This window comes from Scardinius erythrophthalmus (assembly GCF_964197995.2).
Source record: "Scardinius erythrophthalmus genome assembly, chromosome: 11".
Lineage (NCBI taxonomy): Eukaryota > Metazoa > Chordata > Actinopteri > Cypriniformes > Leuciscidae > Scardinius > Scardinius erythrophthalmus.
The window spans coordinates 34,443,924-34,466,937 of NC_138231.1; the positions used below are offsets into that span (position 1 = coordinate 34,443,924).

At 37.1% G+C, this 23,014-nt stretch overlaps 2 protein-coding genes across 8 annotated transcripts in view; one reads left to right on the plus strand and one right to left on the minus strand.

Annotated features, from left to right (window-relative positions):
* Positions 1–6,175, minus strand: part of syne2a (spectrin repeat containing, nuclear envelope 2a) — an 89,624-nt gene extending 83,449 nt beyond the window's left edge. For 5 of the 7 annotated variants that reach the window (XM_081378865.1, XM_081378866.1, XM_081378867.1 and 2 more), the window contains exon 1: positions 6,004–6,133. The gene's annotated coding sequence lies outside the window, so the exon portion shown is untranslated. Of the gene's footprint in view, positions 1–6,003 lie in introns of all 7 variants that reach the window. The other 2 variants (XM_081378868.1, XM_081378871.1) reach the window with 1 other exon arrangement.
* Positions 6,176–14,182: 8,007 nt separating this feature from the next.
* Positions 14,183–20,947, plus strand: LOC308698717 (uncharacterized protein; the record flags this gene model as incomplete). The annotated part of the gene is made up of 4 exons (XM_081378976.1): positions 14,183–15,043; positions 19,120–19,280; positions 20,592–20,763; positions 20,929–20,947. The coding sequence occupies exons 1-4, from the start codon at positions 14,976–14,978 to the stop codon at positions 20,945–20,947; spliced, it is 420 nt and encodes a 139-aa protein (XP_081235102.1). The 5' UTR covers positions 14,183–14,975.
* Positions 20,948–23,014: the final 2,067 nt, after the last annotated feature.

A 23,014-nucleotide genomic window follows, 5' to 3' on the forward strand; every position in this document is an offset into this window, starting at 1 on the left:
GCCCCATGACGCTTTGCGTGTAACTTCCATTAAGCTGTAAACAATCAGTGAAAAGGCTCGCTCTATGAACGCAATATATTAAAAAAGTGTCTCAATGAGATGACATTAATCTACTCACCCTTCAACCATCGAACATTAAAAGGAAATTTAAAGTGTAAAAGCATCAACAAGGTACTTCAGTTTCAACAGACCAAATAACCCCAAAAGCGCGAGTCTTTCCACAGCAACAACGGACGGGTTAAATATCACTGTAGTAATATCTATCTGTATTATGTAACTTATGTTGCCTTAATCAAAAATGTTCAATAACTTCAGCATTACGTGATACTATTTCAAAGTGATTTCCATCATTCTGATAGATTATAAATCGCATTTACCTGTGAAAACAAACCTGGAAAGAGGATTTGAGGAGAATAACGAGAGATTCTTCGTGCATTCCAGTGAATTATTAATGGAATATATCATAAATTAAATTCGGGAGAACAGACCACAAATGTGCAGTATATGTTGTCCTTTTTCATACTTTTACAGCAGATTGCAAAGGGAAAAAATAAAATAATCACGAGGAAAAGAAAGAAGCGACTGAAAAGAGCTCTTATAGATATTCTTGTTATAACATGTCACGTTAAATTACCAAGTATAACGTTATTCTCATGCTGTCTGAAAATAAATCATGAAGGAAAATTGCCAGCTCATTTGTAGGACAACCTTATGATTTGAAATGATTTGTTTCAGCCTCTTTGAATGGAAGTTCCCCAAACCGGAATACCACCCATAATTGAAAACGCAGTAAGGTCGTCAGGAATAAGGTGGATAAGAAGGAATGATGACAGTGAAGGGCGAGAGAGAACCAGACCTACACTGTAAAAAATTTGCTGTAGTTTTGCAGCTGTTTGCCAGTAACTTACTGTAGATTTAAATTTATGTTATTTACTGGCAACAGTTTGTTCAAAGTTAAATGAACATTAAACATTAACAAGTCTTTGTCTTTAAAGAATAAAATTATAAAATAGCAATCTAATGCAAAGCATTCTGGGAACCAGAAATCTTCATCAACCTTTTTCTGTTTTTTTTCCTTCAGATTTTGGTTCCCAGAATGCTTTGCATGAGGATGTTATTTTAGTTTTATTCTGTAAAGATAAAGACTTGTTAATGTTTAATGTTCATTTAATTTTGAACAAATTGTTGCCAGTAAATAACATCAATTTAAATCTACAGTAAGTTACTGGCAAGTAGCTGCCAGTAATACTGAAATTTCTACAGATTTTTCTAACAGTGTAGGACATCTTACGTTGCTGTTTTTAATATGCCGTAGTATTACAGTATTAAATGTATTACAGTTACAATCTTACAGTTAAATCCGACCTCTAGTTTATAAACGCCAGAGGAGAACTGGCCCCCGACTGAGCCTGGGTTCTCCCAAGGTTTTTTTTCCTCCATTAGGTCACCTAATGGAGTTTTTCGGTTCCTTGCCACTGTTGCCTTTGGCTTGCTCATTTGGGGATATTTTATTTAATTTAATTAATCAATCAACAATACTATTGATCAGCATTACCAAAAGTGGACGTTTTCCACAAGAAACAAACATTGATGTATTATTTTAATTTAATACTGTGAAGCTGCTTTAATACAACCTGTGTTGTGAAAAGCGCTATATAAATTGACTTGACTTGACTTGACTTGACTTGACTTGACTTGACTTGACTTGACTTGACTTGACTTGACTTGACTTGACTTGACTTGACTTGACTTGACTTGACTTGACTTGACTTGACTTGACTTGACTTGACTTGACTTGACGTTTATTTTACGAATAAACGCTGTTCCTGCCTCTGTTACAGTTACGTTTGATCACTTAAATTCATATTGTTTATTTAACTCTAAATGAAATAGCTACAAGTTCTGAATTACTAATCGTAGAGGTAAAAAAAATGTAGTTGCAAAAATGTGACAAATTAAAATTGTGGGGTAACGCAGTGCTGCTTGGTCAAAAAACTGCACCATTTTGTTGTAGATCATTAAATCATTACGCTGCCATAGAAGTCTGTCCTTCGTGTGCAAACAATGCCTACAAAGTGATTGACTGATAAGGCAGCAAGGCAACTAGTCAGCTGCCTAAGTTTTCAGGGCAGGCAGGTCATTTGTTTCAGGGTTGGAGCTAAACTCTGCAGGACAGCAGCTCTCCAGGACCGACACTGCCTACCCCTTATAGGTGTTAGAGTTTGTAGAATAAGTTGCCATGATCTGTTGGGAAGCATCAAAATTGTGTTAGCAGATGTTAAGCAGACAGTCTACTAATACTCTAATGAGAGTTAGTTGACATGTAGCTGCAAAGTATAAAGTGTCAAATGACTTCAGCATTAGTCAGCAAAGACAGCAGTAGTTTCATATGACACAGAGGTTGACCCGTCTAATAATGTATACATTAAAAATGCCAAAACCAAACATCTGAGGCGGTGTCTCAAACATTACATGGCAGTGATACAACATAAAGAGCTTCGTCAACAGACTCTTAATTACACAAATAATTCTGATGGCACTGTGAATTAGGTTGAGGGAGAAGGGGCTTTTGAACAGATAAACAACATCAGCATAAAGTGAAGAAGGAAATCAAAAAAGGAAGTGTCCTGGGGAGATTAGGCTAAATTCTAATCATATTACAAACCCACACATAATACTGGCTACCATTAAAGTCTAATATATGAATACAGAAGAGTTTGTTACTAAGTGAATTAAGACGGAAGTATGACTCAAGGGAAGTACATAAACACAGACACACGGGCAGCCTGAGGGCTTATGACTTAATCTAATCATTATCATTGCTGAAATGCTACATTGACAAGTGTATATGTAGGAAGGGTTATATGCTTAAACATTCATACAAATGGTATTTTAAATTATTTTAATTGATTAGTTTTTAATTGTTATTTTAATTGTATCTTTCCATACTGTTTTTATGACTGATAATAATAATCAAATCATCATTATTATTATTCAATATAAATATAATAATACATTTGTATTATACTAATTAAATTACTATTATTATTCAATATAATATAATATAATATATGTTATAATTTCAAGTATTTCTGGAACACATTTTTGGCTGTTAGGGGAAAAAAAAGTATGCAAACACCACTTGACATTACCTCTATTGTTTCCTGTTTTCCACTTTTATATTTATAGAGATCCACCAGGTAGACCGAATATTAAATAAACATTTTTTTTTTTTTATTTTTTTTTTTATTTTTTTTTTTATAGAGGAAAAAAGGTAAATACTTTCTAAATTGCTTGATAATGGGACAAACAAAAAAGCTGTTCCTTCATGTTAACACAGAAACAAAGCTAGTGCATCCTTCATGAATGGGTTACTTGTAAGGATAACAGGTAGTGGCACAGGGAAGGACAGTCCTGAACACTCATGACCTGGTTAATCAATGTGAAAATTACTTTCTAAGAAGGCACTGTCTGAATCACTCCTGATTCTTCCAGAATACAGTCACTCTTTCCGCGCGCGCGCGCGCACACACACACACACACACACACACACACAAACACGCACACGCACACGCACACGCGCACGCGCACGCGCACGCGCACGCGCACGCGCACACGCACACGCACACACACACACACACACACACACACACACACACACACACACACACACACACACACACACACCTGTTGTTTCTGGATGAGATTCACAGTCACCATCTAAAACAACCAAAGAGGTTTGGAAAAAGCAGCCTCACTCACTGCTGCCAATACTGACATCAAAAGGGCAAATACAGCCTAGGGAATATGCAGACATTGTTACCGGTAACCCATGTACTTTTTTCCATACGTGCACAGATGAACTGGGAGAGGAGAAAAAGAAAGGGCAAGATAGATGGACAGACCGGCGAGGAATCTGATGCTATTAATAGGGTAGATTGATGACCCGTAAAAAGCATTCTGTGTCAGCCAATACTTGCACTGTGTGTAGTACGTGTAAATGTGAATCACCTTCATTTACCTTAATTCCCATTTGGCACTAAACCTATTGTATTCTTTCTGAGAAGAGGGCTTCAACATGCTGTCTGTCAACTAATCCATAACGCATTACGCATGCAAGTATACATTTTTTCTTCACTGGCTGAAATTGAATCGGAATGATCAAGAAACTGAGTGAAATACATCACACTGCATGCTAAAGAGAATAAATGCCAATCTAAATGAAAAACTTCACTGCATGGGTTTGTGAACTGAACATCGTTCAACGTATGTTGGTTGCTGACAGGAACAGAAAAATATACGTTATATTTGAATGGACTTTTTTTATGCACAAAGTACGCATTCTAATTCTGACATTCCATCCCACAATATTTTCAATAATATCCTATTCTTGACTGATCTTTTTTCATAATTTTGGCAATAGATGAACTGTTTAATTAGTGATCTTGAGATGAGTCCCTGTACTCATATGCTGATGTAAGATTTGAAAAGTTGTTTAAAAGATTAAGGCAATTATCAAAGTTTGATAAAATGTTTAATTTCCCAATAAAATATTATCAATTTGTTACATTTAATTACTGGTGTGGGAGTCCATTATTATATTTTTGTATATTTGGAGCTTTCTTCTTCTTTTTTTATAATTTCCTTTATTGAGAAATCAGTATGAATAAGTCCAGCAAAAACCAGTTTACGACTGACTTTAGTCCTTTAATATAATTATTAGATTATATGTTCTAATATTATCTATTCTAATTAATACAATATAATATTTTTGAATGTAAAGTAAAATACAAAAAACAACAACAAAACACTACCATTAATAAACCACTCATAATGGTCCTAAAACAGCCTTCATTCTCTTTATGAAAAATTGTTTTACTTTTGATTTTTGGGTAATATATGACCCAGAAATGTTCTAGACAGGCTTTGTGAGAATCACCAATTAAAAGTCCTTATGTTCAGTCAAACAAATGGCATCTACGTGCTAATTAATTTTTAATTCCATTAATGAACTACAGAGCTGAGCTATACATGAGTGACTGACAATACAGCACAGCTGGTTTGGGGTCTTGTAAATGCAACTCATAACGTGCCACATGACACATAGGATGACATACACGTCCTCATTCTTACTGTTCGACTTTGAGTGAAACTGTATCAGATGACACTGCCTGTGGTGTTATTATTATTGCAAGGACACAGTTTCCAATGTGACACTCTTTCAAAGGTGGCCTCAGTTTCACACACAACTACTAAACACACATTTATCTAGTCATAATGCAAAAGCAGAAATCCTGCTTGTGCATCCTCTTAGAACATGACATAACAATGACAGTGCCCCAAAACATATAGCTAATTAGTGGAACAGCAAGACCAGACAAAGCCTCACACTGAAAAGACCTGTTAGGTGCGGTGTAATACAGGCATGGGTGGGGATGGCATTGATAATCACAGTTAAACAGAATCATATTACTTAGACACAAGAACAGTGCTGTTAAACTAATGCCCCAGCAAAAATACTAAGACAGGATATCATAGGACATGGGGTGGGTGACCACTGACCATTCCTGGTGTATGTGTTTGGTACAATCTGTTCATCAGACTGCCATACAGTCAATATATTAAAAAAAATAAAAAAAGAGCACAAAAACACTAACTGTTTAACATTGGAAAGCACCATTAGTCCATTAATGTGAAACTAATGACAACCTGTATGCTCTATTATACAGTTTAATTGTATAACACAGAGATAATTAGCATTGTTGCAACTTGCACTGTCAGGCAAAATACAAGTCGCCTCTCACACTACGTCTGCATAGTCAAAACTTTTGCATAAAATTAAACAATAATTCTTTTAAAAAATTATTCAAACCATGAGATGTGAAAACCTCAATGAACTAATGTTGTGGTTCATTTGAATGCCTTTTAGTACCTGACAGTAAAGGTAGACTGGCACATATGGCAGTTCAACCGTTCATTTAATAGAATGTTTTGCAAACTTACAGTGAATGAACGCTGTTTGCTGTCTCAAGTTGTTGACGATTCCTCTCAGTTATTTCTCAAATAGCACATCTAGAAGAATTGGAAATCGAAATGAAAACAAACGCTGAGCGCGGCGTCGCGGCAATGGTTTGTTTGAAGTGTTTTAACTCCGCCTTTCAATCCTCTCGAACTTGAAGTTGAACACACACCTCTCTGAGCCATTGCGAAGTTCAAATCATTTTAAAGAATCGGCTCGTCCAAACGGTTCAAAAAGAAGAATCGTTTGAATCATCACGTGTGAGCGCGTGGCATTAGGTGTTCTGGTTTTTGTGTAGCCTACTTTAAATGCTAGCTACATCATGCTGTTTAGCTTTGTATTATTTGTATATGTGTGTTGTTGTTTGTGATTTCAGCAATTCAATTCTAGTTTTAACTCTCGAAGTTAACATTTTTGCAAAATGGTTCATAAAAATTAACCGATATTTTAACCATTCATTCGCGAAATAGAATAGGATCATGAAAACTATTTTGAAACACCTCTAGGCTTGCTTTTATTATTTGGTCATCTGAGAACTGACAACAGTCTTTAGTAATGACTGATTAAATATGCTATTAGCCTATACCATTGCTAAACTGATGTTTGCCTCCACTTGGGTATGAACCATGGCGTCAACAACTGTAATCTGACTGCATTATTAGCCCACTAAAACACTATTATAAAGTGATATACAATGTGTGTGGAAACGCAGCCTAACCACACACTTGCATTGGGCTTATGAGAGAAGACACCGTTCAGTGTGTGTGTGTCTGTGGAGCCCCCTGTTGTCTATAGGGATGCAACAGTGACCTGATGCATGCATTTATGACCAGCAGATGGTGTGATATGACCAGTCATATCAGAATGATACTGATAGAGAAAAACAGATTATTTAAAAAAAAAAAAAAAAATTGTTTTGTGTGTTAACTAGGTTTGGCAACTGCTAAACTGTTATATTGACCCAGAACCATATGAGGAGTCTATATAAATGAGAAACATATGCCACTCCTGTGACTTTTTATGCTGTTTTCTCTATTTCACTAATTAATATCGATATATTCCCTAACAGATGTCTCATTTCAACTTTAAAGTCAGCATGAAACTAGCCTGAATACGTCAGACTTCGTACTTCCGCTCAATTTCAGTTCGCTTCTGTACCATAGACAGTAAAAGAAAGTTCTGTACTCAGTCTGAGATAGCGACCTATCTCCCCGTTTTCCTCCGGCCTGAAAACAGCCGGCCAATCAACGAACAGGGCGGGCTGAGAGCCGTGACGTAGACGCTGATTGTACCGTAGATGCGTAGATTTACTTCACATAATCTGCAAAAGTCGTTCACAGCCATTACTCCGGTATTTCGCTCGATGGTTTTGTTTTCGCATCATAAATGTGTTTACAGTGGAAGTTTGATGCGGCTGAGCCAGCGTATAACACACGGCTAAAACGTACGTAAAAATAGCGTAAAAATCTTTCCAGTACAGACATAACAATTATAAACATTACCATTTGAACATGACAGTTTAAGATGTCTTGCGGACAGAGTCAAACACAAAAGACGCTTAAGAGAAGCGAGAGAATTACAAGAGATAGAGATAGATTAACATAGAGAAAAAAAAAAAAAAACGGGAGAGAGCTAGGGATTTTTTAGCATTTCGAGATCATCTATCGTTGTACAGAGTTTCACAGCATTCTTTCCTTTCATGTGTTTCAGAGATGAAAAGTAACAGTACAATTCTTTGTGAAAAGCAAAAAATTTGGGAATGGATTTCATAAATCTGTTCTTATGTATGAAGAATTTTCCAAGTATTACTATGGAGTTGATCAACAATATAAAACCATATAAAACATTTTCTTTCTTTAAAATAGGAACAGGCAGATATTTAGACAACCAATGGAATAAATCACTCCAGAGGGCATTGATGTAAATACAATCATAGAACATGTGATCTGTGGTTTCTGCGTTATTGGTACAAAACACACAGTTCTTACATTCAAAACCAAATCTATTAGAAAGAAACTCAGAAGATGGATAGATTCCATTTAGGACCTTGTAGTGTACTTCCTTAACTTTTGGCATAATTGGAAATTTAAAGAAAAAGGATAAAACATTCAGCGTCTTAAACATTCAGCGTCTTTTTTGGAAAAAAACCTGGAGATTGAATTGTAAGAGAACGGGTACAGTTGTTTGTTAAATATTTGTCTAACATCGAGGTTACTTATTTTACATTCGAACATATTACTCCCTTGTACCAAAAGCGAAGGAAGCTTTGGAGTCGAACAGTCTCGATGCCGGTGAGATATCATTAAAAGAACTTGCTTAGGTATTGCATTAAAAACTTTTTTATATTGCTGTTTGTCTATAATATTAAATTTAGCACAAAAATCCTCGAATGAGAGTAAGTTACCATTACAGTCTAGTAAATGATAAACAGACCAAATGCCTTTATCTAACCAGTTTTGTACAAACAGAGATTTACGATTATGTAAAATATACCTGCAGTTCCATCTTGGGGTATTGTGGGGACTAAAATTATGTTTGTATATCATTTTCCAATAAAACAAAAAGTTTGATAATGAAATGAAGAGATTTTATAGGGAAGTTTCTTGAGGTCATAATCACAACTATAAGGAGAAATTTGATGCCACCAAGTTTCATAAAGATATTGTTGGGAATGTGAAACCAAATTTGGGTTTTTTTATTTAGAAATTGTTTTAGCCAGTTGGTTTTGATTGTACCATCAATACATTCAAAATCAATTGCCTTAATCCCGCCTTCTTCATAGTTTCTAATCATAGTACTCTTTTTTATATAATGCGTTTTACCTTTCCAGATGTAGTTAAAGTTTGCTTGGTTTATTGCTTTGATTGCTTCCTTGGGAACTGACAATGATTGGGCTGGGTAGATGAAGTGAGAGATAGTTTCAGTTTTTGTAAGTAATGTTCGCCCGATAATAGATAGATCTCTCTGAGACCAAGAGTTGAGATGAGCTTTACATTTTTCCAAGTTCCCCCAGATATTAAGTTTGGTTAATTGATTCACGTCCTTTGTAATTTGTATGCCTAGATACTTAACTGTTGTTTTCACAGGGATGGAATGAATAACTGAGAGATTACAATCATGAATAGGTAGAAGTTCACATTTATTGAGATTCAATTTTAGCCCAGACGCTTTTGAAAAGAAAACCTATTGTTTCAAGGATTTTTGGGAGTTGGTCGCTATTTTCCATAAATATGGCTGTATCATCAGCAAGTTGGCTTATTGTCAGTTGTTGATCAAATATTGTTAGTTTTTTAAATTCTGAATTTTTAATAAGAATGGATAACATCTCGGCTGCAATAATTAAAAACAGTGGGGATATAGGACATCCCTGCTTAATACCTTTTGAATCGGGAGTCTTGGGGAAGTTCCTTGCGGCAGAATGACTGTGCTATTTGTCTATAGTTGACACATATTTATCTTTGTAAATTAATTTGATGTTAATAATGTTTATAAATTGTTCACCAAATCCTAAGAGCTCTAATGTCCGAAACATAAATCTGTGTTCGATCGAGTCAAAAGCTTTAAAAAAGTCCAGAAAAAGAATTAGGCTCTTGTCTTCTATTAGGTAATTTTAGTCAAGTAAGTCAAGTATAAGTCGTATAATATTATGTATTGAACGTCCTCTGATGAAGCCTGATTGTGTGTCTGACACGATGTCCTCGATCCCCTCTCTAAGTCTGTTTGCAAAAATATGAGTCAAAAGTTTGTAATCATTATTAAGAAGAGTTATGGGACGTAGATTGTCAATTATCTTTGAGTTTTTGCCAGGTTTTGGAATTAGGGTGATAATTCCTTGCTTCATTGTTGTTGGTAAAATGAATGTATTACGTATTTCTTTTAGCATATTTAAGAGATCTTTTAGGTTATCCCAGAAATGCTTGTAAAAGTTGCTTGTTAAACCGTCTGAACCTGGGGATTTATCCAGTTTTAGACAGTTAAGGGCTTTTTCCACCTCTTCCATTTTAATTTCAGCATCACAGATATTCTTAAAACAATCATCAATTTTAGGGATCTGTTCAGAGATTTTATTAAAGAAAGCTTCAGCATCGACCAGCGAATAAGAAGAGTAATATAAATTACTATAAAACTGACAAACTGCTCTGGAGATCTTATCAAGGTCAGTACATTCTTGGTTGTCAATTATCAGCGTTTTTACCGCATTTCGTTCCTGCCTTCTCTTCTCTAGGCGACAGAAATATGCTGTGCTCTTTTCTCCTTCCTCCATCCATTTTGCTCGAGAACGGATATAAGCCCCTTTAGCTTTATTAACATAAATGCTGTCCAGTGAGGAATGCAACGTCGTTCATTTTTGCTTATCATCTTCATTTATCAGATGTTTATTGTAAATACTATTGATTTCCTTTACAATATGTGTAACGGAGGCAGGCTAGTAGTTGCTGTGCGAGTAAACCTCACTCCTCTGATCTCAATAGGCGCTCTAGCGACAGATGCTGGAGGCTGCCGTCTTTAGCCTCCTTGTTAGAGCGCCTGACTCTCATGCTGGAGACCCAGGTTCGTGACCCGGATGGGAGTGAGGTTTAGGGGGGTGAGTGTAACGGAGGCCAGCTAGTAGTTGCTGTGCGAGTAAACCTCTCATGCTGGAGACCCGGGTTCGAGACCCGCACGGAGCGGGGTGTGAAGGACCTGGTGAGAGGGGTAACATATGCATTTCTTTTTGTTTACTGTCTCTACTTAAAGTTTTACCAAACGAGATGGAAATTTGACGAATTTTATATTTCAGATATTCCCATTTGGCTCTATAGCTCCTGAATGATGGATCCATATTTATATCATTAATAGTTCTTTTAATTTCTTGACAAAAGGGATCATGATTAAGGAGGTTTGAGTTGAATTTCCAATATCCATTTCTTCTTAAGCACATATTTGATGGAGTTACATTAATTTTAACTAGACAGTGGTCTGTAAGTGGTGCAGCCGAGATTGTACAGTTTATTTCAGAGTCAGGACTAATATCTGACACAAGCCAGTAGTCTAATCTAGATTTAATTGTTCCATCTGGTTTAAACCAAGTAAATATTTGAGTGTCTGGGTTTAGATAGCGCCAAATATCTATCACTTTGAGTGAGTTACAAAGTTCCAACAAAGCTGTATTGTATTTATAATTTTGAAATCTTGTAGGGTACCTGTCAAGCCATTCATCCATTACTACGTTAAAATCTCCTCCCATAAAGATATCATAGTCTACATAATTTTGGGATAAGTCTTTTACAATATTAGTTAGATCTATTAGAAGATTTTTGTTCTGGTTGTGATTGTTATAACCGTAAATATTCCCTTGGATAAAAATTCTGTCACCCATCTCAAAAACACAAATTATCCAATGACCTAGCGGGTCCTTCTTAGTAGCAGTCACTTTCCCTGGAAAGTTGTTCAGGAGTATGGCAACACCTGCTGACCTGTTTGAACCATGACTAAACAGTATCTTATCTCCCCATTGATTTGACCAAAATTTTTCATCTGTCTCATTGATTTGAGTTTCTTGAACAAGATAAGCTTGTGCTTTTTCACTTTTTAAATACAAAAATGTTGCTTTCCTTTTAATAGAGTCTCTTAAACCCCTTGCGTTAAGTGTTACAAAAGAGAGGTTAGAATTAAATAAAGACATGACAAAAACTAAAGGGATGAAAGAAAGAATATCTTGAAAAAGGTGAAAGGTTGTAGAACATAGGTCTGTTAGTTGTAACTAACGAGTTGTGATGAGCCCCTAACTAATTTTTGGTATTACTCAACATCAGATATAAAACTTTGAATCGGTAATAAGTATCTTAGAAACCGGAAACTTAAGCAGTTTTATTAATGAACTTAAAGGAATATAATAGACTGCCGGTAAAGTTTACTTCTTCTGAAAGAAGGGAGCCTGAAACAGGCATGCAAAATTAAAGTAAATAATCTCAATCTGCATAAAACTGCACAGCCATTAATGTGTGGTAGAACCTTGAACATTTAACTTCAGTTAAGTTTTTTTTTTTTAAGTATATAAAATTGTATTTCAAGTATTGAATGTAAACATATCTACCTGAGTGGTCAGATATATGAGCTATCAGAATCAACCTCAGGTATCAACAAGAACCCTTTTACCATCAATAAAACCCATGTGGCCTCTGTAGTAGATGCTCTTCCCAGCTGCACGGGCTTGCTCCATCTTTGGCCACACCGCTGCTCGAGCCTCTCTGTCTGCTTTGCAAAAGTCTTGCTTGAAACGAATCCCAGCTTCCTTGCAGAACTTAGAGTTTTAAGTTAGTCTCCAGATTTCATCCCTCTGATGTCTCATCACGAACTGGATGATCACTTGGCGATGACTCCTTTCTTCTCGTTTCCCGAGCCGATGAACACTGTCAATAACCGTTTCCATGGAAGCGGCCCACTGTGGTGCGATCTCTGACAGGATGCTAATGATTTCTTGACGGATCTGTTCATTTTCCTTTTCTTTAAGACCTTGTATCTTAAGGTTCCATCGCCGCTTGTATCTTTCCATCTCTGTAACTCTTTCCGTTAGTTCTTTATTTTCTCTGATAAGCTGTGGCATTTCTTTCTCAACTGCTTTTAATTGCGCTTTGCACTCCTTAATTTCAGCGGCATTAAATTCTGCTAGCTTGGCAACACTGGCTACCATAACAGTGGTTTCTCGTAACTGTTCTCCAAATGTGTCCATTTTCATTGTTAGCTTTTCATTGCCTCAACAAGGGCACTTGGGTGTTCCTTTGGTTCTTGCAAGGCTTTAATCTTGTTGGGAGGAACAGAAGATTTTGTTGGAGTCGGAGGGTGGTCTTTCCTCTTACCGTAGCTGCTTCCTGAAGTTTCCATTGGTGTGTAATCGTGGTCAGAAACGTTAGCTTGAGCAGAGGTTGCCGTTAGCTTAGCTTCGCTTTTCTTGCTTGACATATCTCAGTCGGGTTGACAAAAAAATAAAGCAGCTGCTTGGCTTTTCTCAAAAAAGATGCTGGTGTTAAAGGTTATTATATGATAGCAACTATTTTGGGTGGCTGACGTTGACTTAAAAGATTATTTGGGGGGCATTGATAGCGAGCTTAGAAAACCCGATGTGACCTGCTCGCCATTCCCGGAAGTCTCAAAAAACGCTTTTCAATTACGCCCTTCCTGACTACTCTACGAAGCAAAGCCCATCCGTAAAACCCCAAGTGGTTAATGGAGTTAAAAACTTAAACATGAAATCATTACTGAGAAGTTTTTTTATATTCAATCAATAGATATTTGTTGTAGATGCGATTTTGAACACGATTTTGGATGTTTTTGAACACTTTTCCTGTGGCGTGCTGTGTTTTAATGTTTTAACCACAGAGATAATTGCTTATGATAATACCAGATTGTCTGAGAAAATAGTTTCGTGCAAATAATGCCCAAGGCCTATCTGTTTCCATTAAAAATATAAATCAATTTAAAATACAATTTGGCCAGTGGAAAAGATTGAGAACAACTTTCTCTGAAATGTATTTTACACTATTTGATTAATGTATTCAAAAACAAGACAAGGATAGGCTACTACATGATTTTTATTAATGTTATGTGTCTTGTACAGTTAAACGTTATCACGTGGATGAATAATCATATGCAAATGATATGCAGATGAGGATCTGCATAGTAAAACTAGGCATTGTAAGCTACATATATGGTTATTTCGGGGTGGAGACGCATGTGCGTACAATCTTCCGCTGACTGGGATTTATAAAGTGAATTCTGCGCAGGTTCTGGTGTACGAACGGTTTTATAAGTCTGAATATTTTTTTGCGCACGTACATTTTTAGTAAGGATCCTACGCACAGTTTTATAAATGAGACCCCAGGGGCCTCATTTATAAAACTTTGCAAAGGATTTGCGTCAGAAGTGGCGTACGGATGAAACATAGGACGTGCGTACGCACAGAAATATTCGGATTTATACAACCGTGCGCACGCACATCCTACGCAGTTCTCTTTCATCATCTCGTGTTCGAGATCCACCTATGGGAAGGGCACCCGTACCTGACCTCTGCAGAAGCATCCAATTGCACTGTCTGGCTAGACAGACAGAAGCGCGCAGCCAATGCCAGGTAAGGCCCCGCCCCCTACCTAGGGGCATATAACGGCTGCAGCGCTGCTATTCTCCAGTTGAGAATCTCGCGATCTCTGCACTGACACAGTTCGGTTGGATTACGCTGCTCACTTTTGGGTCTTCAGGAGGACATATTGCCTGATCAGCCTCCGCCAGACGTGACAGTCGTTTTTTCAGCCTTCTGCTGTGTTCTGCATTCGGAGCCGCCTGCGCTCTTGCCGTTTAAAGTTGCAGCTACCCAGTGCCTGGGGGCCTAATGAGCCAATCGTCTATGTATGTCCGAATCCTCAGACCTGACATTCTCAGTGGTGCTAAGCCCGCCTCCGCACACAGACAGAAACACCGGGGGCTTAGACTGAGCCCAAACGGAAGAACTGTGAATTCGTAACATGTGCCCTGGTAGGCGAAACGAAGAAACTTCCTGTGTGGCGGATAAATGCTTATATGGAAGAAAGCATCTTTCAGGTCGACCGATGTGAACCAGTCGTTCTGTTTTATGGCGCGGGTGAGCGAGCATTCTGAAATTGTGTTTCCTCAAATGTTTGTTCAACACACAAAGGGACGTTGTACGTTGAATTCACACTAAAACATTGCGTACGGACAAAGCTGTAAATGTGCGTACGCACAAAAAAAACCCAGATGTATGAATCTGCGTACGAAGGATCCCACGCATATTCTCTTTGTACATCCCAATTAATTTCATGCGTGTCGACGTATTTTCATAGTCGACGTAAACGATGACGTCGACGCGCCGTTGCAGCCCTAATACGCGTTCATGCATTTTTTGCTGAAGTTGTCACATCTGTTATTTAGAGTGGGGCAGCCATAGATATCATATAAAGGCTAGATGTCTCAAGGCGGAGTCACTTCCGGCATCACCGGCGGCCATCTTAGGACAGGGCTCTGTGAATTAAGGTGAGTGAGCAGCACTTATCTCGCTGAAATCTGGACGGATTTACAAACGGTTTGGTTTCTTACAAACGTTATTAACGTGGCTATAATTCTGAATGCTTAAACATTTTGAACATAATTATTCATATGTATGCAGTATAATAGCTACATCTCTGACGTTTATAACAAACCAAACCGTTTGAAAATCGGTAGAAAATTGAGCAATGTAAATTGTCCACATTTTATAAATGACTTTAAATTATATATACATCTTTTGGAACAAGCTAAAAACAAAAAAGCAATGAAAACATGTAATGCTTTGAAAGCACTGGATTTTATGTAAAACATTTATTTATTTTTCATTTCCTGGCAGCTAATGTTAATATGATTTTGTGAATATGTAATACCTCATGACTTGTTCTTGTGGCATTGAATAAAAAAAAGAAAAAAGAAGAAGCTTCGCGGATGAAGGGCATAGATGACGGGTCATGTGACGTCACAGGCGCGCCAGTTCTGTGAATGACGTCACAGTCCTGCGATTATCAGAGTTGACGCTCCTCAGTGCAAACAAGCAATCTATTGGCGCAAAACGTTCGTTCATATTATTATTACTAGTGCAAAATGCCCGTGCAAAATCAGTTTTTGTGTGTGTTTTTAGTAATTGTTGGTTTGGTGCCCGTGAAAGAGACTGAACGCATTGAATTCAGGGAGCAGGCTATAGGTTACTACAAATGATGGCTGTGAATAAACTATAATATTCAGAAGTAAACAGTGTAGCTGACTGAGTGTTTATGTATACCACAACCTTCTAAGTGCTAGTGCAAAATGCCCGTGCAAAATCAGTTTTTGAGTGTGTTTTTAGTAATTGTTGGTTTGGTGTGTTTGAGTGCTCATTGTTACAATTACACAGCAAAAGTTCAGTGACATTTTTATTTGTGCATGGTAGAAAGCACAACGTGAACTCTGAGAAAACGCTATGCTTGAGGAAACAGTTTGTGAATAGGCTACTACAAATGATGCCTGTGAAAGAGACTGTGAACACATTGAATAGGATATGTTTAGTTGGTGAATAGCATAGGCTACTATTACACAGTAGCGATAACTTTAAGCACACCAGAATGAAATATAATATTCAGAAACAGCATAGCTGACTTACAGATTCAGTTAACATCCACAAATGAATAAGCGCATCGATTCAGGGAGCAGTGCAAAGTGCCCGTGCAAAATCAGTTTTTGTGAGCTGATCGCCGTCAAAAAAGTTAAGGAGATATTTCTTAGTGATGGCTGATTTCAACAGTTTCAATATGATAGCATTTTGAAAAAAAAGTGTCTTGAATTTATTGCATTTTGGGGAAAAATAATCCGTTTTTATAATAGATCTTTGAAAATCAAATTCTGGATTTGAATTTTTTATGATATTATAACCTAAAGATGCTATGTGAAAGTTTGAAACAGGAAATAATGGTTTTCATATTGCCATTTTCTTGGTAAAGAAAACACATTTTTACTCAAATTAATCAAAATGGATTTATCACGTTCTGGAACCAAACTATAATATTCAGAAGTAAACAGTGTAGCTGACAGAGTGTTTATGTCAGAATGTTTATTTTTAAACCACAACCTTCTTGGGGCTTCTTTGACTGATACAACCCTCTAATGTCAGAATGTTTATTTTTAAACCACAACCTTTTAAAAATGATATATTTAACAATATCTTAGCATTTCTCATTCAAACAACGTCAAACTTAGCACTGCACTTACTCGTGACCGTAGCGAGACACCTGTCAAGTTTGAAATCCATCGGACTAACGGTTCGAGAGATATGTGGTTAACAGACACACACACAGACAGACAGACAGACAGACACACACACAGACAGACAGACGTTTCTGTAATTTATAGATATATAGATTATTATTGGTGATGGATAGCAGCAGTATTCAAGTGTTTGAGTGCAGTTTACCTGAAGAGATGGATAGCAGCAAGGCCGAGACCGAGACACAAACACGGGAGCCGACTCCAGGCTCAGATGCGCTTGAGACCGAGACACAAACACGGGAGGGTAGTTGACAAATGCCCAAGAAAAGGTCATTTTTTTGGAAAACATAACTTTTTAAGAAAAAATACATATATTTATGGAGTATGTATCTAAGAGGAGATATTATTGTAACTCCCCTAATGCCAAACTTGACTCTTTTTTTTTAAAAGATATTTTAAAGGAACACTCCGACTTTTTGGGACTTTAGCTTATTCACAGTATCCCCCAGAGTTAGATAAGTCCATACATACCTTTTTCATTTCTGTGCGTTCTGTAAGTGTTATTTGACGCACCCACCGCTAGCCTACATGTAGCTTAGCACAAAGACTGGAAAATTGTATATAATAAATATAAAATAACAAGGCTATATGAGACAGAGACCATTTTTAATCGTATAAATACTGGGAACTATATTCTCACTAGGCGTAGGAGTGGCTACTTGGGCGGAGTGATTAGCGCAGCACACGAGACGCCCTGTGGTGAGGAGCAGAGAGTTCGCTCAGAGTTGGAGTAATAGAGTCAGCAATTACTAGATAGTAAATTTATAGTTTACAATCATGGGTGTTCGCTGTATCTTGTCTTACAGCTTCCAAAGTTTGTAACTCCTTGTCTGTGTATTCTGGCTCAAAACTATATGGTTCTGGATCTTGGTTTGATACCCAGTAAAATTCCTCTGACAATTCCTCAAAGTCAGCCATGATCACGAGTCACGTTCGCTACTAGCTAGTTAGTCACGTTTGTTTTGTTTACGGAACCATCAACAGGGCGTCTCGTGTGCTGCGCTAATCACTCCGCCCAAGTAGCTGTGCTCCTACGCCTAGTGAGAATATAGTTCCCAGTATTTATACGATTAAAAATGGTCTCTGTCTCATATAGCCTTGTTATTTGTACACGCTGTGACTATACAGATCACAACATGTAAATAGGAAAATGTTTGCATTATTTTGTCACTTATTGGTATTAGTATGCTACCTTATCCATTTACATCCAGTCTTTGTGCTAAGCTAGGCTAGTGGTGGGTGTGTCAAATAACACTTACAGAACGCACAGAAATGAAAAAGGTATGTATGGACTTATCTAACTCTGGGGGATACTGTGAATACGCTAAAGTCCCAAAAAGTCGGAGTGTTCCTTTAAAATAAGTATATTTTTCTGTTGTTTTATGTTTGTCATACCATAGGACAAAACGTCACACCAAAGGACAAAGATAGTCATTGCATAAAAAGAGTCAGAATATATATAGTGTTTATTGAAACAATTATAAAGGAGGACATTTGTTTTGTGTTGAAACTTTATCTATTTGTTTTAATAGCTTCTTAAGGAGGTCTTGTCCTATTGTGTGACATCTGTGTCCTATGTTGTGACAGGTCAAAGTGTCACACCAAAGGACATTTCCTGTGACATTTCCTGTCACACCAAAGGGCATTTGAGCTTTTGTGGCAGTTAATAACCATGCTAATACTAGCTGAACTGTCATTAGCAATTGACATGATACATTTGCATAATATTACATAGTCCTGCTGTTAAAAATACAAATTTGAATTAAAAAATGAAATTTAGGGGTGTCACACCGAAGGACAAAAAAACTTAACAACTTAACAGTCTGAAACCAGTTAAATATTTGAACAGTTCTGAGAGAACTAAATGTAGTTGTCCATGATATTTGCCCAACTTAATATCAGGTTATTGCATAATTTTTTTCTGTGACAAACTTTATGAAATTCGTGCACTTTTAGAAATGTATGTATGGGAAAAGTGATGGCCACTTAGTGAAATAGACACTTGCACAATTATGCCAGGAGTGTTCATTAAGATTTTTAAACATTATTTTCATTTTAATCATTATTTATAAAAGTTAATATTTATGAAATAATTTTGTCTACCGTCACACCATAGGACGATTTTGAGATTTGGCTCAAAGTTGTAAAAAAAAATATAAAAATAACTTGGGTATTAAAACAACAAATTCATGTAAAACAAGAAAATGTTTAACCATTTACAGTATTCTAAATGATGAAAATGTGAAATAAATTATTTTTTATCTTCTGTGACGGTGAAAAAGCCACGTCACGTCAACTACCCGGGAGCCGATTCCAGGCACTGATGTGCTGGAGACCGAGACAAAAACACGGGAGCCGACTCCAGGCATTGATGCGCTGGAGACCGAAGCAAAAACACGGGAGCCGACTCCAGGCATTGATGCGCTTGAGACCAACCCAACAGGTAAGTGAGGACATTAATACAAATCAATACTCACATGTATGCAGAAATAACAGTGGGACATGGGGTGTGCGATATCACAATATTTGATCGTGGAAGATTAAAATGTCTCCACAATCTGCTTTTGAAGAAATTTTGTAGTTTAGTGCACATTCTATCAGTTGCAGTTCTGTTACATTCACATCATGTTAAGGGAGAGGTAGAGTTACACTCAAGGGACACTGCCATTCACAAAAGTTCATTATTTGCATGTGATTTAAAGCCTTGCCGGTTGAACATTTCATTCGCTTGCTGTTGCTGTTCTAACATGCGCTTTTCTGAACGCGTAGCCGCATACACCCAAAGCTCGCACTAAAAGCCTGTCAAACAGCACTTGGATTCTGGACTAAGTTATCTTTAAGTCTTATTGCGCTAATGCTGTCAAATACACACCCCAGATAGCAAAATTTGTCTGGCCCACCTCTGACTCTCATCCTTGCTTTAATTCTGGCCCAGTTCTGGCTGGGTCCCCGTCCCAAAACTGGCCCAACACACTGAAAACGGACTCAAACAACTTCCTCTGGCCCAGATGTGGCCCACACCCTGTAAAATGACTCTTATTTATTGATATGGCCCAGGTCTGGCCCAGGCACTGTAAGACAGATCTGGCTGAGAGTCGGCTGGATCCCCGGGCCAGATGTGGTCCAGAAACTGGCAGTGAAACACAAATTCAACCATTTAAAAAGATTAAGGGTTTTTATTATAAAATTAACAAATACACTTTAATATAAACATGTATTAACAATGAACAAATACACTATATTAACATTTATTAACAACACAATTTTTAAACCACAAAATAACAAGTAAATTATATTTACTGTATTTGATTAAAAGAAAAACATCATTCTCTTTCACACACAAACTCTCTTTCACTCTCTTTAACACTAAAAAAACCTTTTGCAAATGTCAAGTCACCATTACAAATATAGCGCTATATATAGTAATGACTGTTTCATAGCAGCTTTACAGGGTTAAACAGGAAAATTATCAATGATGCAAACAGAGTTCAATTTGGCTGTAAAACTGCTCTAAAAAGAAAATAGTGTCATTGTTCAGCTGAATTCAGTTCAGTGTTGATTCAGTTCCCCTGTTAAAGACTGTGTGTGCTCCCAACAAACCACGCCATCTCATTAGACACCTGTGGCATTATCCTATGGTTCGTCCTGTGGAGGGCGCACACAAACTCCAGAAAACAGACAAGAAGGGACAATATAAGACAATATGGAAAAAGCTATAAATGGCTCCTACATAATCAATATTCTTTGCTTTCAGAAAAACACACAAAAGGGAGGAAAGGCCGTTCTTGTTTCCGGACAGCAGGGGGGGAAGCTCTAAAGCGTGGCATCCAAAACCTTGTATGGAAAGTGTGTCCTCGTGTGCCTGACCGAGAGCCTTTGCAGGAGCACACAGAGTTAACAGACCGTGAGTCTCCAGCTATCATGCAGTGCTGTAGTCTAGTTTTTTTGTAGCGAGTAAACTGATTGTCCATTTCAATCTGGTGTTCTGGTTTTATTTGTAATCTCCACTCATACTGGCTCCTCACCTGATCTGCACAGGTGCGTTCAGTCTCATGCTGTATGTTAACACGTTGTTTCTGTGTGTTTTTCAGTGACCTTGATGTTTCCTAATCAACTGACACTGCAACTTGAATACTTTAAGTCTCTTTATAAAATGGGAAAGACTTATGAGTTTGGGAGATTTGATTTTCTTGTTCACAAAGGAATTAGAAGACCGGACGGCCGGAAAGTATGTGGCTCTTTCTCCATAACCAAAAGTTGTGTCTCTTGTTTCCTTCTGTGAACTTTGAGTCTTGCCATAAACATCAGTGTTGACAGTTTTGATCAAAAAATGTTTAAAAAATGTAAAGACTGTACATAATTATGTACAAGTTTAACTTGCATTTGCAAAAATTGTTTTTATTTTTTAGGTTACCATCAAATGTATTTGGAGATTTCAGGACACATGTGACGCAGTAAGTTGACAGGACTTTATTTTTTATGAAATTCTCTAGTAAGAATTGGTTTGTTAAATTCGGTATGTAGATAGTACGAGATATAACTGAATTACACAACCAAAGCCTAGAAGCATCGGTTATAAAGTTCATGTAAAGTTTTTTTTTTTTTTTTTTTCACATGAGCTGGGTTTCCATCCAAACATGAAGCAAATCTTTTTCAAATAAAACAAAACAAAAAACATTTGTGAATTAGGTGCGTTTCCATCAGGTTGTTTGAGCGGACAATGTGGTATTGGTAACCTAGTAACCAACAATGAAATGCCATCAGCGGAAACAGTAGTGACGTGTGTCGTTCGACTCATTGAGCAACAGCTTTAAGAGAACGGTGAGAGTCGGTTCCCGTCTTAGAGCCGTTTTCCCTTTTTGTATTTTTGTATGTTAATACAAGTAAGGATAATATGATTATCCTTTCGCTACTCTGCTCAGCCACTCGACAATTAGTCACTAGCTTAATGTTATTTTGATTTGTTTTCATCCTTAATATCAGGTCAGAAAACAAGATCAGTAACACAAGCAAACGAAGTAATATTTGAATGCATTTTAATAACAGACAACATAAAGGCAGAACGTAGAATCTGTAAAGTGAAACTGTCATATCGCGCAGGAACGAGCAACCTTTGACAACCTTATAAATGTGTTCTGTTTTAAGTGTGATGAGAATGGTTTTATTTTGAATAGCTCAATATAAATCAAATTAATTTGGCAAATGCGTTTCCATCTCACATTATTCACATTAATCCTTTTCGCACAAGTCAAAAACCACCTCAAGCGAGTGTGAAATTTTTTTGGCGACTTTTTTTTTCATTTGCCGTTTCCATCACTTGTTTCTGATGCGAAACTTCAAAATGTGCATAAAAACAGGATGATGGAAACATAGCTAATGCTTTCATCTTTCATTTCCCTCACTCATTAATGAGATTTGAAATTATCAAATGTTTTGTCAATCTCTTTTCTTTAGCCTGAGATTTTCAAAGATGGGGCTACATTGCTGAAATTGCAAAAGCCTCCAACTTGCGACCATATCATACGGTTAAATGACCGTTTCATCATGGAAAACCGATACATCCTGATAATGGAACATCTTCCTGCCTGTGTGATCTTGAGTGAGTTCATCAGCAGAAACAGAGGGTGCCTGACTGAAGAGACAGTGAAACGCATCATGTGGCAAATCTTTGTTGCAATGCATCACTCCATGGATCGTGATGTTTTTTACGAATTAGACATGGAATCGATACTGATCAACCCAAAAACCCTGCAGCTAAAATTAGTAAACTTTTCCGAAGTTTACTTCCCAAGTGAGTTGGCTTTTTGAACACAGATCACGGATGACTGGTGATGACTGGTGTTGTTTTACTAAACACTGGAAATGTATTGCTTGCAGGAAGTGAAAGACATCGTGCCGAATTGAGAAAAGCTATAGACCTCTGTAGTTTCATGCTGAATTATCTCACCGATGAAATAAGACATCCGTCTGGGAAAAAAGTAAAACTGTCTAGAGGTGAGATTGATAACAAGAACGAAGTGGAAATAACATTGCTTAGAAAACATATAAAGCTCTGACACATAATGTGACAGTAAAATGATTAGTGCTAAACCTTGATGACAAATGAGCAAATGTATTTCATGTAATGGTAACATTCACCTTACGTGTACTACAGAAAGGTCAAACGTGATTAATCCG